Here is a 15,704-nt window from a genome sequence, read left to right on the forward strand (position 1 = left end):
CATTCTCTGGCATCTCTAGCAGCTGATTGGTGCTGCCACCTTCGTACTTTTAGGAATACAGATTATTAAGCTGCCAGCTGGCAACGCCCTGCTTAGCGCGCAGATGGACAGTCCTGTAAGAAGAAGCAGAGTGCAGCCGGCAACACAAGAAATTGCAAGTCAAATTGGCACAGTAAAAAATTGTTAGATTCCGTTACATGGCTAGTACATAACAAAATTATTTGCAAGGTGTATAAACTTTCTAAATTTGTTGCGCGCGCATAAATAGATGCGTGTTTTAGACGGCGCTAAAGCGTATCGTCTTTTATTTAGCTGCAGTAAACGGTACGCTTCCAGCGCGAACAGGGTGTCGTCGAAGGTGAGTGTGGGTTTGGGTCCGGCAGCTGGAGGGGGGAACTGTGGCATATTTTTAAGAACAAAGAAGACTAAAAATAAACTACACATTTGCATAAACAGTGCGCAATTCTATCTTATTCCTATGCATATCTACATGCATACATATAAATACATTGATATCTACAAGCCCCCAAACGAACACAAGACCAACAACAACAACACCTCAGCGTGTCGTTTTCAAAATGGAGCACAAGAGAAAGTTTCGGTAGAAGACACCTGCAGTCGCAGGTTGCAGGTGGGGTAACAGCCGGCATTTTTGTTCAACCTACTTGTTGAATTGTTTCGTTTGCCGCTCAAGGTCACAAGGCGTGCGATGTCATTGTGCTGTGTGGCGATGACGTCGGCAGGCATCGCTTATCAGCGGCAAGCATTATAATGAAGAGTTTGTGTGTGCGAAGCTGGGTTTGACCAAATTATTTAAAATCTCATATTTGTACATAATTGAAGAATAGCTATAAATAGCAGTCCATACAGTTTGCTCTTCGCGGGTGACTAATGGACGCTTGGATTGATAGCATAATCTCTGCGTACGCCTTTCAACTGCGAGATTTGTGCCACATAAAGTTTTATGGTGCAAAGTCTAGAGATAAGAATCTAGGCAACCTACAGCAATGCTTTTTAATCTCAGATTAAGTTTGATAAAAAATGCAAGCATTTACAATAGTTGGCACCAACTTTTTCAACTCAGTAATTCTTCATCTGTCTTCTAGATGGCTGGTACGGACATCAAGTTTAGTCCAACGTTGACGCGGAGCGATCCCCAGCAGAAGCCGGTGCTCATCATTGGCCAACTGCGCCACCTGAATCTGCTCAAGTTCGAGCAGCTCGCCTGTAAATTGGAGCCACGTGTCTCGGAGGAGACATTCAAGAACGCTATTTCATGTCTTCATCCCGCACCCACGGATAAATGTTCCCTTTACTTGGATGTGGCGTCAGTGGCGGCTTTGCCTCTGAAAGCCTCGCGCCACAACACCGCATCGCGTGCCCATGCCATAACACGTCTGATCAAGAATCACGTGTTGAACGTAAATGAGGAGCATGTGGTGCTCGTATGCGAGCGTGAGAATATCTTTGCCAGCGCGTGTGCGGTGGCACGTGCCTTTCCACTGTACTCCCGCAAAACGGGCAACGGATTCTCAACAAGTCCAACCAACGATGGCGGCGATGCTGGCTCCCACAGAAAGTGCTTGATCAATATTGAGTTTGTCATCATTGATAAGGATGGCGGCGTGGAGTGCGCCACGCTCAATGAAGAGGAGATCAACTGCTTGCAGGTGACAACGCGTGCCATACGCCTGACGGCTCGCATTGTGGACACTCCGTGTAACGAGATGAACGTCGACCACTTTGTGCAGACGGTGCAGGAGCTGAGCAAAGAGCTATGCATAGTACCGCAGGTGATACGTGGCGAGGAGTTGCGTGAGCGCGGTTTTGGCGGCATTTATGGTGTGGGCAAGGCGGCGGCTGTGCCGCCTGCACTTGTGGTTTTATCGCACGAGCCCAAGGGCGCTCAGGAGACCATTGCGCTTGTGGGCAAAGGCATTGTCTATGACACTGGCGGCCTGAGCATCAAGGGTAAGACTGCTATGCCGGGCATGAAGCGGGATTGTGGCGGAGCCGCCGCCATTCTGGGCGCATTCTATGCAGCTGTCAAATGTGGCTTTAAGGACAATCTGCACGCAGTATTTTGCCTCGCCGAGAATTCGGTGGGACCCAATGCTACCCGGTAAGGCTAAGCTGAACTACTTATTTATTTCCACATTAGAATTGGACAAATTTTCTCATTAAAATTAAAACCTATACGCTAATTTAAATCAGGCACATTGCATTTTTAAGAAGACAAATATTATTTTAATTTCTCTTCTTCTGCCTTCAGAGCTTAGCTGAATTGTGTTTCATTCGAATCACCTATTTAATAAAGCCGTATCGAGTCACTTCAGTCGAGTCAGAAAGAAAGGAAGCAATTTATAATGTTCCTGAGAAATTATTTTCTTTGTCTCCCTTTTTGTCAGGAATTATAGCTATATAAGGTTTCCCATAGGTATAATCCACCTTACTATTCCGTCTGAGGGCTTTCAAAAATAGAAAACTAATTTCGAACCGATATTAAAATAAATATATAGTCTTGATATATTTTTATGATGCCTGTGTTTACATTTTCTATTTCATGTTACCTCTTCCTGTTCCTCTCCAACCCAGTCCCGACGACATACACACACTCTACTCTGGTCGCACTGTTGAGATCAACAACACGGATGCAGAGGGTCGACTCGTGCTGGCCGATGGTGTTTGCTACGCCAACAAGGATCTGAAGGCCAATATTATACTCGACATGGCCACGCTAACAGGCGCACAGGTAAGTCCAAAAATCCACATACTGCTCATTAGGCACAAGGAAGAGAAAATAATAGAACGATGGAAGTTGCTGCACTTACTCTCGTTGCTTGCTTTGTTAACCGCATTTCTCATTTTTGCTTTTTGCCTTTTAATACAAAATTTATGCCGTGCGCTTTACAAAGTCAGGAGGTTAATTGGAAAAAATAAATTGCAAATTTGGCCATTTTTTCTGCAGTAGCAGCAGCATCGTGCGCACATCAAACGGCGTCCACAGCAGCATCGGAAATACAACAACACGAACAGTAGTTGGCGGTGGGGAGTGGGGGCTGCTGCAGCGTTGCTATGGCGCACAATTACCATAAATCTTGGCTGCAATTTGCTTAAAATATGACGCCAATTTACGTTATTTGTGGTTCGATGGGACATAAATAAAAATGGTGTGGGGGTCGGTCGTTGCTAGAAACGACGGACAGTCAAGGCAGTAAAGGAAAGTCGACTAAAGCAAAAGAGCTTGGCAGAATGTTGCAAACTTATTTAAGAAAGCTCAGTATTCTATTTTGTTCATTTCCACTTTGGCCTCACATTTTTTATAAGTTATTTGGAATTAAAAAGTTAGGGCCCGAAGTATACAGGGGTTTGAAATAAAGAAATAAAGAACACAGAATTGATACATAGTTTGATCATATTTTAGTCAAAATAATCACTTTCCGACTCTATACACAGTTTTGCATAATCAATAACATGACCTTTGGAATGGTGTGGTATAAGGTTTTTAATGGCGTTCTCCTTCTTTATGAACAAATGGAATTTATATAACCAGAGCTGAATCAGCTTGGCTGAAACAGCGAAGCTTGATGGTTAAATTTCCAAAAAATAAAATAAACTCGTCCTTTCTCGGACCTAGGAGAATATGGATGCCAATTTTGGTTATTCTAGCTTTTATAGTTTCTGAGATCCTTGCGTTCATCCAGACGGATGGACAGACGGACGAACAGACGGACGGACAGACGGACGGACGGACGGACATGTCTAGATTGATTTCTCTCGTCATGCTGATTCAGAATATATATACTTTATGGGGTCGGAGATGCTTCCTTCTGCATGTTACATACTTTGCACAAACCTAATACACCCTTTTTACCCTACGGGTACAGGGTATAAAAATTGGTCAAAGTGGTACGGATTCCCTTCGAATGGTGGTAATAAATCATCATTGTTTTCACTTTAGATTTCGCTTCCATGGTTCCATTCGGCACTTTGATGCTTAGTTTCGGAATTGAAAAACATCACATTTCATCAACAGCCACAAGAATATTTGAAACCTGAATTTTGTAATTTTTTAGGCAGTTCGGTTCCAGATATTTGTATAGGAACTGAATATGCACCCCATTTTGCCATAGCAATTGAACACAGCCATTCAGTAGAGGAGTTCGTTCGAAATATTAAACATGACACTCTTAGCTATTTTTTTGCATTATTCATAGATAATTAATATTAATATGCTTAAACTCAAACAGTTTCCCCAATTTGCAACCTTTAAATTCATATTCAGGCACCTATTTCGATTCATTTAAATATTTGTTTTGGGCTTTCTTTCACAATTTATATTTGAAATTCTCTGTGTATGCCATAATTATGCCAATTTATTTCTCTACATTTTTCTGCATATTTTATACATATTTGTATATTTTTGAATTTTGCACACAGCCCACAAGTACGCAACACTTTACGCGCGCGCAAAAATTCTAAACGCTCGCGCTCTATTTCAATTTGGTTTAGAATTTGTTTTGTCGCTTGTTTTTACATAATTTCATTACACACACACACACACGCACATACATACACACACACAATGGAATGACTATGCAACATGCAATAATATTAATTGCCAACATTGGGGCAACTGCTGCTGCAACAACAGCAGCAGACAGCCAGCCGCCAGCAACAACAACAGCAGCAGAGGGAAGGCAACAACTTTGCACTTTTACATTTTATGTTGCTGCTTGTTACACCTTTTGTTGTTGTTGCTGTTGTTGTTGCTGTTTTTAGTTAGTTGTGTACGAGTGTTGTTTGGGTGTGTGTGTGTGTGTGTTGCCTTCATTTGTCCAGCTGCCGTTTAACAAGTACTAGAGCAGCACACGTCCCCCCATCTCCCTCTGCCACTATCTTCCCCACTGCTCGCTGGCCATGCTCTCGTGTTGGCTGCTCCAAATAACCTTGCACCTTTTTATTGCTGGACGCGCGAGCTACGTCAGTGTCGGAAGCTTGCAATTTTGCGCTGGCAATTGCGGCACACTGCCTTCGCCTCTCTTCTCCTTCAGTGGGGTGGTATGTTGGGGCCGCACAGCAATAGCAGCAACAACAAGAATCCTGCCACATACTCGCACTCGATTTAATACAAACCAATCTAAGTCCCCCTCCCCCCGCCATCCCATTGCCCAACCCATTGGCACTTTAACATTGTTAGTTGCTGTTCATTTTTATTGCTATGCTGGGTGCCGTTGCGAATGCCATTGCTGTTGCTTTTTTATACTCTATTTAGTAGTAGTTGCTGCTGTTGTTGTTGTTGTTACAGTCGCTGTTGTGTTGATTGTTAAAGCGTTGCATGTTTTCTATCAGCATCGTGACTGCTGCTAGCGCTTTTCTCCCTTCAATTCAGTTTTCCCTTGTTGTACATTTTAGCGCGCTTTTTGGGTCGGCAATTATCGTTTAAATGGTCAGCATCTACATCTAACTATTAAATATTTCATTTACTCAATGCGCTCCTCACACTTCTCCACCTTTGCTTTTTATTTCATTCGCAGGGCGTTGCAACGGGCAAATATCATGGCGCCATACTGACTAACTCGGAGGAATGGGAGGCCAAGTCATTGCAGGCCGGACGCAAATCCGGAGATTTATTGGCGCCCATAATTTACTGCCCCGAATTGCATTTCTCGGAATTTGCATCGGCAATCGCAGATATGAAAAACTCCGTCTCGGTAAGTACCCAAAAAAGAGCCAAGAGGCTACTTTAAAAGTCATGTGCAGCACGAAAACACACAAAAACGCACACACGTACATTATCGCTGACAGGTATTGAGTTTGTTGACTGAAATCGTCAAGTTTGTGCGTGTAATCGAAGTGGCGGGGCACTGCAGTCAAAGTTCAGAGTGCAAAACTCGATTTGGCAGGCGTTTGGGGCATGGCAACGAAAAAACGCAACAGTTAATTACACTTTTGACGGTGGACTGGACCGGCAGACAACGAGAGGGAGGCGTGCAGCCGCTAGGCCAGAGGCCGCTTTGTTGCCATACCACAATGTTCGCTTTTGACGAACTTTGACGGCAATAGAGATCCACACATCCACTCAATGCCTCAACCGTAACTATGTATGCAGTGTGAAGTGTTATTAAAAGCTAGGCTGCTAGGCTGCTGGCATGTGGGATACCAACTTGCCTACGCGTATCAACGCGGCAATTTTAGGGAATTTTTAGTTAAGCTACAGATAAAGAAAGGTTAGAAAGGTTTATCGAAAGTAAGTAACAGTCTGAAGGAAGTGTTACAAGATATATGTACGTCCGTCCGTCTGTCTGAATTATGTATTATGTATTAGCAGAGTGCTTTTATTTAAAAGTGTCAATCGTGTACAATCATTAAATTGGTTAAATAAACTTGACGATTAATTATTTCATTTATGATGAGGGTGTCTGTGATGATCCACAATTAGCATCAGTAGGCGGCTTAAATACACGTTTATGTTTATTCGCATATATAGACTTTTGATTCGACAATCTAACGAAAAAATTTTATCTAAGCTTTAAAGTGTGCCTACAGTTTTTTTAAATTATAAAAGAAAGTGCCTTGTACGTAGGAAAAACACACAAATACATTTGTATACAGCTAGATATTTTCACTGATGTATTTTAAATTCCATCTATTTGTTTTTCCTTCTTTCGAGATCGGGGCCTCGCTTAGGTGCATGAGAAGCGCAGAGGAGGACTGTTTTAAAAATATATTTGTTTGAGACACCGAAGTAGATTTTTTTTTTTATAGGTAAGCTAACAATTAGACCATTTAGTTGTATGATATCAATCAAGCAGTATTCTGTTAATAGGCCCGTTTTCGTTTTCTTTTTGGTGATTCAGGGGGAATTTTGTGGTCTAGTACCGATCACATTGTTCGGTCTTGTGTTTAGGCGTTTGATCCGAACTGAAAAAGTAGATGCTTGCTTGGGTTAGCTCTGCTCTTCTTTTGCCAGATGGTCCGCCATCTCATTGACTTGAATGCGTTTATCACTGGGAATCTAGTAGATATGCATGGTTTTTTCGGCGCTTAGATAGTCCACACTGTTTCATGCGCCCATGCCTAGTACAGAGTTTCGTTCAGTTTGAAAGCGATGTATCCAGGATAGTATCGAAATTGGGAAACTAAATCAATGTAGAATAATAAAATTTGACTTACTTGTTGTCATACGAGTATCTGTGACATATGTTATGAAAAAAAGCCAAGGGGCAAATCTATTCTCCTCTCCACATGCTTCTATTGTGCGAATCGGATATTGTGTTTGTTATTGTTTTGCAACAATCTAAACCCCATGCCGAACGCTATTCTACCTTTCCGTTTCCAGCAACATCCTCAAAATATTTGACTTGCCATTTTTTAATTAACTTTATCGTGGTTCAATTTTTGTTCGTTTGCGTGTGTGTGTGTGGTTTTTGTTCTTTGTTATGGGTTCGTAGGGAAAAATGATGAACGTCATGTTCTGTTTAAAGATTGATTAGTATTACACATGCTGTGATTTATGCCGACAACACACACACCCTTTTGAGAGAGTATTCGAGGAAAAAAGTTGGAAAAATGGGCGTTTAATCTACGCCAGCTACTTCTGCAGCCATCGCTGGTCAGTCAGTCAGTCAGCCAGTCAGCCAGTGGATGAGGGAGACAGACACACAGATGGACAGACGGGCAGTGCTGGCCTCAAGCCACGCAGGCTACCACAACAGCAACAAAATCGAGTTACCTTATTGTACATCTAAAACGTTTCGGATCAATGGTCATTCATCATTGTCACGCTCCTCGCTGCACTGCCATGCTCTATTCTGCCCATGGCTAAGGGCCAACATTGTGCGTTGTGTGTGGGTGTGGTGCGTGCTGCGAGCTGCGAGAGTTCAAGTGGCGCGGTCTGGTGTGGCATGTTTGCCTTTTGATTGGGCTGTGCACCATCGCTCTATGTGTGCGTGCGTGTATGTGTGTGTGTGTGTGTGACAAATACAAGTCAAAATATCACTCTCCCCCCTTTCCCTCCTCGACACTCTCTTACGTGGCTCGGTGCTGCATTTAATGCCGCGCACTTTGTCAACGTGACCCGTCGTGATAAAGTGTTTTAAATTCAAAATGCATTCCACGTTAAATGTCAAAAAGGTGTAAAAACATGAAGAAGAGGCGCTCGTTTGGGTTCTGAAGCGAAAATTCCCACGCGTTGTTTTTAAATTACATTTTAGTTGGGTGTGGATTTCCTTCTTTTTTTTTGCTTCCTTATTTTTTGTTGCCATTTCCCCCCCCCCCCCCCCCCTGTTAGTTTACCACTAAATGGGCGGATTATGAGCGTTGTTAGCGGTTGGTCTGCGCCCTCACTATGTGGGTGTGCGTGTGTCCTTTTATTGCTGCTTTTATTGTTGTTTTTGGGTCATTCTGGCACATTTTTGTGCGGTACGACCGTGTCTGGCTTTTAAATAACTGACTGCAATTTGCTTTGGCGCACTTTTTGATTTGTGCTTCGCGGTCGTCCTGAGCGGTAGCTTCTCATCTCTTGGATATAATAAACACACAGTGTACATACTCGTAGGAGTAATGTAGTCAGTTGTGGGGCACTTGTACTGAAGAAGATGCTATCAGAGCCAGATGTATTCTGAAGATCAAAGGATTGGTATTTATGGTATTTCCTTTACTTCAGACAGCGAAGTATAGATATTGGCGTAGTTCAGCTGAATAAATTTATGACCTTTCATTCGTTATTTGTGAGGCAGGATTGTAAGGATTGTTGTTGATTATTATTTATAACTAATAATAGTAATTAATTGGCCGAAAGCTTATTTAGAGTCGCCGTCGATTTCTTTTGCCTTGAGGGTTCCATTATATAGAAATATATTATATTATAGGCTATGGCCATTTCATGATTTCTTTGCTTATACTTATGCTGAATAATCTGCGATTTTGAGTCATGGTTACAAATGCATGGCAGTTTCTTCATTTTCTTTGATTTTATTACCCAACATCTTATAAATGAGACTAATAATTTGTCATTTAGTTTTCTTATAAATTTCGGTAATTTATTTCTGGGAAACTTTAAGTGAAAAATTGTAATCGCTTATCGGTCAAAATGGAGGTTAAATTAGGAATGTGGGCATATTTATTACCTGAAGATTTGAGTTTGTTTGAGCAATTCACAAGCGACTGAGCAGCTGTAATAAAAAACGCAAGAACACAGCCAAAACAAAAATTTATAATACGAAAATGCTTGCCGATTTTATGACCAGCGTGTCAAGTTCATTACAAGTCGACGGAGCGAATACTTACAAGCACGACTGAGTCCGGGGGGATGGTGGGGTAACTGGAAGTCTCTCTTCGACAATGGCGGAACGTCTGCTTAGCATCTAACAGCTCCCGCTCCTGACAATGCCACATAAGTAAAACATAACAGAAACAACAACGATAACAGCAACAACTAGAAGAATGACTTTGAGCGAATAACAGAACAATAAAATTGTTTAAACATTTCTAAATTGTTTCTCAATTTTGACGCTGCTTGCTTCAGTGGCTCTGCTTCCCAAGCTACCACCCCATCCCACGCCACCCCACATGCACATCCACATCGCTATGAGAGCAAGTTACTAAAATTTAACGACTGTGAAATTTTTTAGCATTGTTGGTAATTGATTTTTATGTTAAATCGTAAAATGCTGGCAGTCCTTGAGATTGACATGAATTTTAGATAAATGCCAAAGCGCTCACGCGCCTGACTGTCGCGGCTTCAAGCGTGTTGCAAGCAAATTCCCTGCCACACCATTGGCTCCGCGGCTTATGCGGCGTATGCGTAATTGTTTTTTCTCTCTTTTTTTATTAAGCTCGAACAATTTTAAATTCAATTGTGTGCAGTTAAATGCAACTTTTTCCTTCGCTGTAATGAATTAAATTGAACTTTTTATGCGGCAAAGTTTTTTTATGTCCTTTGTGTTCGCTGGCGTTGGCGTTCGCCTCGTTGTTGGGTATGCGCCCCAAAGGCAATTGTTTTGTTTCGTTGTTTGTTGTTTACATTTTTGATTAAGCAGTGGCCAGCCATTTATAAATAATGCCATGACTTACTAGTCGCGCTCGCTCGCTCAACAGTTTCATGTTCAATGCCAGGCCGCATAAGTCACGTAATTTGCGCAATGGCTGCGATTTCCGTTGCCTACTTACAGGGGCGGCAACGCAAGCGACTTTGTTAACACAAATCTTTCCGCTTGTTATATAGGTTTCCGCTTCACTTTCAGGGGTAGAGCGAGAAAGCGCACGAGAAGGAAAAAGTGGGCGAAAGAGTGGGGGGGTGGGAGCATGAGAATGCTTGAAGCTGCTGCTCGCATTGAATATTTCTAATATTTATTCTTCACTTCTATTTTTTTTTTGCCCCATGTGCCGTGCGCCATTTCTGTCGCTGTACCGTGCCTTTTCACTTCGCTCCTCGCCCTCGAGCAAAACTTTTTTAAAGCGACGCGCGCGCCAAGAAAATTGAATAAAAATTGTTGTCGCTTTTAGCGTGTTGCAGCAAAAGCAACAGCAACATCAGAAGCAGCAGAAGGAAGAAACGACGAGGCAGGCGAAGACAGTCTGTGGAAATCCTAGCGATGGTGTCGCAAGTTTATTGAATGAATGTGTAATTGATACTGAAACCAGTCAAAGGCATTCAATATTGATGCTACGCTCTGTAAATGTTGTTGTGCCACATGCCGCAGGCAGCGAAGAGTTTGCTAGATGCGAGTAGAGCGGGTCGGGCGGGGAAGCCATTGATGTAATCTTTTGCAAGTATAATGTTTTAGCTGTTAACTTTTTATTTTCCGTTTCCTCTGGCCAGCCAGTTAAGCTGCTTTAAAGTGTGGCTAAAAAAATGTTGCATGTGTATGTTAAATTTTGAATTGTGAGACACGCACACAAATGTAACTAAACGTGCCATAAATGAGGGCTTACATTAAATAGCAAAACCACTGCGCCGTCATTTATGACAGCCTTAATCCGCCAGCTTCCACCGACTGATACTGATAAATAAAATTTACGTGCACCGCCGCTGAAATTGAAATCTGAATATCGCCTGTCGACTGTCGGTTGCTGTTGATGGCATCAACAAAAGTACAAAACACACGCACACACTCACACACTCGCACACTCGCACACTCGAGTGTTCATATGTGTGTGCGGGTGTGTTTTGGGTTTGAAATTTATTGGACAAGAGCGCAATTGCTGACCGCAATTAGTTAGATGGTACCAGAACCCGTTATTGACTTGTGTGCGCGTGTGTGCGTGTGTGTGCCTCTGTGCCTGTGTCTGTGTGCGTGTGCGTGTGTGTGTTAGATTGCCAACTGCATCTAAGTGCGAATGCTCGCCTATTTGCAATAGACAGACACAATCAATGTGTTTGGCCAATGCAATCAACGTTAATGACATTATGTTGACAAATGTTTGCCAGTATTGATGAAAGCGTGCTGCCGGGGGTGTTTGTGGATTTGTGCCACTGTCTGCCAAATACATACTCGTATACTATATTTTATGGCATGCACTTACCTGCGCTCTATCTATGCTCCTTACTTTGAATCGCTGTTAAGCAACACACTCATTATTTAAAACCACAGATCTGATTCCTACAATTTTGCAAATGAGGAAATGCATTCAAGAAATTTGATTTAAATTTAAAATTCGACAAATATTTCTGTATGTCTGCTGTTGAGGGTTCAGTAGAATTTGTAAGTAAAGTTTTTCCATCTATTCTGTTATGTTGGTAGGATTTATTTTATTTTGTATATATATTTATTTTTTAGAAGATTAGTGCCAGAAAAACAAGCACTTACGAATTATAACTAATTTACTTCACGAATAATTAGTCGTGCTCTGTTTATTGTCTTTCTTAATGAATTTATTTATCGTGAAAGATTTAAAAAACTTTCGATGCATCGACGATACATAACGAATAAAAAAACAATTGAAAACAAAAACACGGCAACGCCTTTAAATCGTCCTTAATCTGCGCTCTTCATTAACGCAAAAACTAATGACTATTTCTTTCGCTTAATAGTTTGGTATTTTCGCCATTTATTCGTAGAACACTTTATTATTAATCTATATTTATTGATAATACCCTAAGTTAAAAAATTAAGAAGATTCTGTTCCAAATCCTATTTAATGGACGAATTGGGCGAGACGTCGATTTATGAAGATAGGATCTACCAATCTGTCCAAAAGAAATTAATCGCCCCGCCCATTTTGAGTTTCATAATTTGCGGATTATGAGTGCAAAAAAAAAAGTTTATAGCCGCACTTTTCTGAACAAAAGCTGTGCTTGTTATTAGCAGTCGAAAATGCCAGCAGCAGCATCAGCACAACAACAACAATAACAACAACTACAACTCCATTCACAACATCAACAACAATGACAATGACTTTGCATGGAAGTTGCTGCTGCCGCCGCAGTTGAATTTTAACTTCCGCCGTACGATGCATGATGTGGCAAGCACTCTACGGGAATGTGTATTGTGTGTGTGTGTGTGTGTGTGTGGGTTTCCAACTTGAGTTGCAAACAACGCGCGTTGTGGCTGCTCCTGCCAGGTCCTCCTACTCTGTGCCATGAGCCGTTGTCTGTTCTGAGCTCGGCTGTTTCTGCTGTTGAAGTCTGGCATTTTTGGCCGAGGTTTTTTGGACAAGACCGTCAGCAGGCGGGCCAAAAGCCTGAAAAGTCTCTGAAAATTCGTGTGTTTTGTACGTTTGTGAGCGCGCGTGTGTGTGCGTGTGTGTGCAGCAACTTTGCCTTTATTTGCTGCAGTGTAAAATGTACTTTATGTTTGTCATTTAAGCGCAGCAATTTCCTCCGAAGTTAGTAGAGCGACGCCATCCATTTCAGGAGATGTGTGTTGTTTTTGCGCTCGCTTTTGCCATTGCAACATAAGTATAATTTAGGCATAAACAGAACCAGCCCTATGCAGGGCATAGAGCAGCATCCTTAGCTTTTTAGAAATCGATGGTATTTAAAGCACCTAATTAAGCACCAGTTGAAGGTTCAAATGTTGGGTCGGTTGGGCAACTTTTATCGTACACTTGCGACTAAAAATAATGTCAGCGATAGAACAATTGCAAATCAGTCAGATATAACAGATATGGGGGTGTTAGAATGTCTAAAGAAATGAAATTCGATTTATTTTCCAGTACTTTATATTTTCTCAGAAAGTAGTTTTATTATGGTTATCTGTCTGTATAGTATATATAGGCGGTTGACGATTTGAAGGTCCACCAATTGAAAAATGTAGTGTCGCTTTACAAAGGAATGTTTTGAATGGTGCGCACTAGTCTAAAGATATTGATTGCCTCTTTTTAAAACTGAGTTCCAGAGGTGATGCAAAAGATTCCCAAAAAAATAGGAATGAACAATCGCTATCGATAGCATTTATTTTACAAAAATTGCATTGTCATTATAAGTAGATGATACGCATTCTTATATCCACTTGCGAACGCGCACCTTTTGTTTTAAATTCTCCAAATTCGGCCAAAATCAGAGGGAACCTGCGTCCTTATAAGTCTTCTTAATCATGTGGTGCAGATCCTCCGGGGTGTTGGCATTGAGATCCACCGACTTTATAATGCGTAGAATCTTGTAGTCATTGACAAATTGAACTTGCGCCTACCATGGAAATCACGCATGTTAAGGCCGACTTTTGATGGTTTTAGACCGATTTATATCGCACTTTTGAACTGTTCCTTTGCATTCTAGGCGCTCAATTTTAGCCATGGCGGAACGGTGCGACTGCCCTTGCCATCTTGATGGCTATAATTCGGAGAAATATACATATATTTCCCAATTCTGTCTTTCATACAAAAACGTAATGCCATGCTGAGCTTTTGACATATTAATACGTGTTTTGTAATGAGTGCCGCGTTTGCTAAGCGTTTCGAGAATGTGTTTCTTTGTTTTCACCCGAAAGGCTGCAAAGTATATAAAATAGTCGGAGATAATCGATGATCTTCCAGACCGTGAGAAAACGAAAAAAGGTGTGCAAAAAGACGTAACGATAATGTGAACTCATTCTCAAAAAATCCTTCCTTATACTTGCTGCAAGGACAAATGTAATGTAGCAAAAGGGACTTGATGTATCTCACGTGACTATGCGAAAATAGTTAAGTGTAAATAATATAAATTTGCGAAGCCATTAAAAAACAAATTCACGCCGAAAAGGGTCTCGAATGGACAATGGAGAATATTGACGATGAAGTTCTGTTTGGGCATTTGGGAACATAAAACGGGTCTGGTTCTACGTCAAACCAATTTATTCAGGGAACTGTTTAACGTCCTATAAAGGTGCGTCTACGGGGTTCCTTACTGATAACTTGAATCCTCCGAAGATGCTGAAAATTTAGCGTTGTTGGATAATATCAATTTATAAGAGAAGCAGAGAATTGGATCTTGCAGGATCTACAATCTATAATGATTCAAATTAACGCTGCTGCCTTTGCGCTAACTGGAACATGCAAAATGGGATCTTCACTTAAGATTGGCCTTCAAAATTATTGGAAAATGCTTAGAAACTTTTCACCAACTTTGCTGTCCAATTCGACAAATTTTGGAAGTCATTTTCAACCGAATGTGCTGAGAATTTGTTGGAGATGCCAAGGGTCTATTGAGTCTGGCGTTAACTGGACTTCATATTAATGCAATTGCGTATGTTTAGGATTTGTTTAAACATCAATTGCTTTAAAATAGCGCCCCACTCGCTCCTTCTTAACTTATTGTGTGTGTGTACGTGTACGTGTATGTGTGCTGTACTTACGGGTGGACGTCAATATGCCGCTGTGTGTGGCATTTGCTGCATTTCTTTGCTTGTGCGCCACATGTGGTATTTTAATAAACTGGCAAACATTTTTGCTGGCTTGCATTGTTGTTGTTTGAATCTGAAAGCACAAAGTATTATGGGCTTTATCTCTCCTTCCAGGATCGCCAAAATGCTCAATCCTCGTGCGCCGGACTGTTTGTGGCGGCCCATTTGGGATTTGACTATCACGGTGTTTGGATGCATGTCGACATGGCCACGCCCGTTCACAACGTAAGTGTCAAGTTGTCAGCTGCATTTCCTCAATTATGCTTAATAGTTACATCCTTTTCTTCCCTGCCTCCTTCTCATCACCACAGGGTGAACGAGCCACGGGCTATGGCGTAGCCTTGCTGCTCACACTTTTTGGCAATCACACAAACTGCGCGCTTCTGCAATCCATTGCGCCCACTGACGAGGAGCCGCCATCGAAGCGCTTGTGTCGCGATTAGGGCAACCAGGATGCGTTACTTACACTCTGCGCCATATATATACATACATATATACGTATTTCAGGAATTATTATTTGCATTTCGAATGAAGTTTCAAGCGTCAAGGCCAAGGAGCCAACTGAATTAATTATATACTATAGAGATACAATAAAATAAAATTGGCAAAGTGAAATTGGGATTTGCTTACCTTTTGCTGCTGCTGTTTGGGGCAATCAGAGGTGCTTGCTAACGAGGCGGCAGGATAATTTAATTAGCAGCGAGCACAAAAGTGGCGAAAAGAAGCAGAAAAACATGAGAAAATCTGGAGCAAGGTTTCGATTAGCATTTGTCACTTTAATTGTGTTGTCTTTGTAGCAATGGCATGCGATTGCGCCACATCTGTCTCTCTGTGTGTGTGTGTTGGAGTGTGCTTAAATATTTTACGACAAACATGTGT

At 41.6% G+C, this 15,704-nt stretch overlaps 1 protein-coding gene across 1 annotated transcript; it reads left to right on the forward strand.

Moving 5' to 3' along the window:
- The first annotated feature begins 138 nt into the window (after positions 1 to 138).
- On the forward strand, positions 139 to 15,440 carry LOC115621981 (probable aminopeptidase NPEPL1). Its single transcript, XM_030515833.1, has 6 exons — positions 139 to 358; positions 1,107 to 2,122; positions 2,596 to 2,752; positions 5,538 to 5,714; positions 14,940 to 15,050; positions 15,137 to 15,440. The coding sequence occupies exons 1-6, from the start codon at positions 269 to 271 to the stop codon at positions 15,266 to 15,268; spliced, it is 1,683 nt and encodes a 560-aa protein (XP_030371693.1). The 5' UTR covers positions 139 to 268; the 3' UTR covers positions 15,269 to 15,440.
- Positions 15,441 to 15,704: the final 264 nt, after the last annotated feature.

This window comes from Scaptodrosophila lebanonensis, unplaced genomic scaffold (assembly GCF_003285725.1).
Source record: "Scaptodrosophila lebanonensis strain 11010-0011.00,11010-0021.00 unplaced genomic scaffold, SlebRS2 tig00000024-arrow-pilon, whole genome shotgun sequence".
Classification (NCBI taxonomy): Eukaryota; Metazoa; Arthropoda; class Insecta; order Diptera; family Drosophilidae; genus Scaptodrosophila; species Scaptodrosophila lebanonensis.

Bases quoted from the DNA above. Each gene is read 5' to 3' on its own strand.
- LOC115621981 (XM_030515833.1), top strand. From the start codon at position 269: ATGCGTGTTTTAGACGGCGCTAAAGCGTATCGTCTTTTATTTAGCTGC. The intron at 2,753-5,537 runs GTAAGTCCAAAA...TTTCATTCGCAG, and splicing joins CCACGCTAACAGGCGCACAG to GGCGTTGCAACGGGCAAATA. The intron at 15,051-15,136 runs GTAAGTGTCAAG...TCATCACCACAG, and splicing joins TGGCCACGCCCGTTCACAAC to GGTGAACGAGCCACGGGCTA.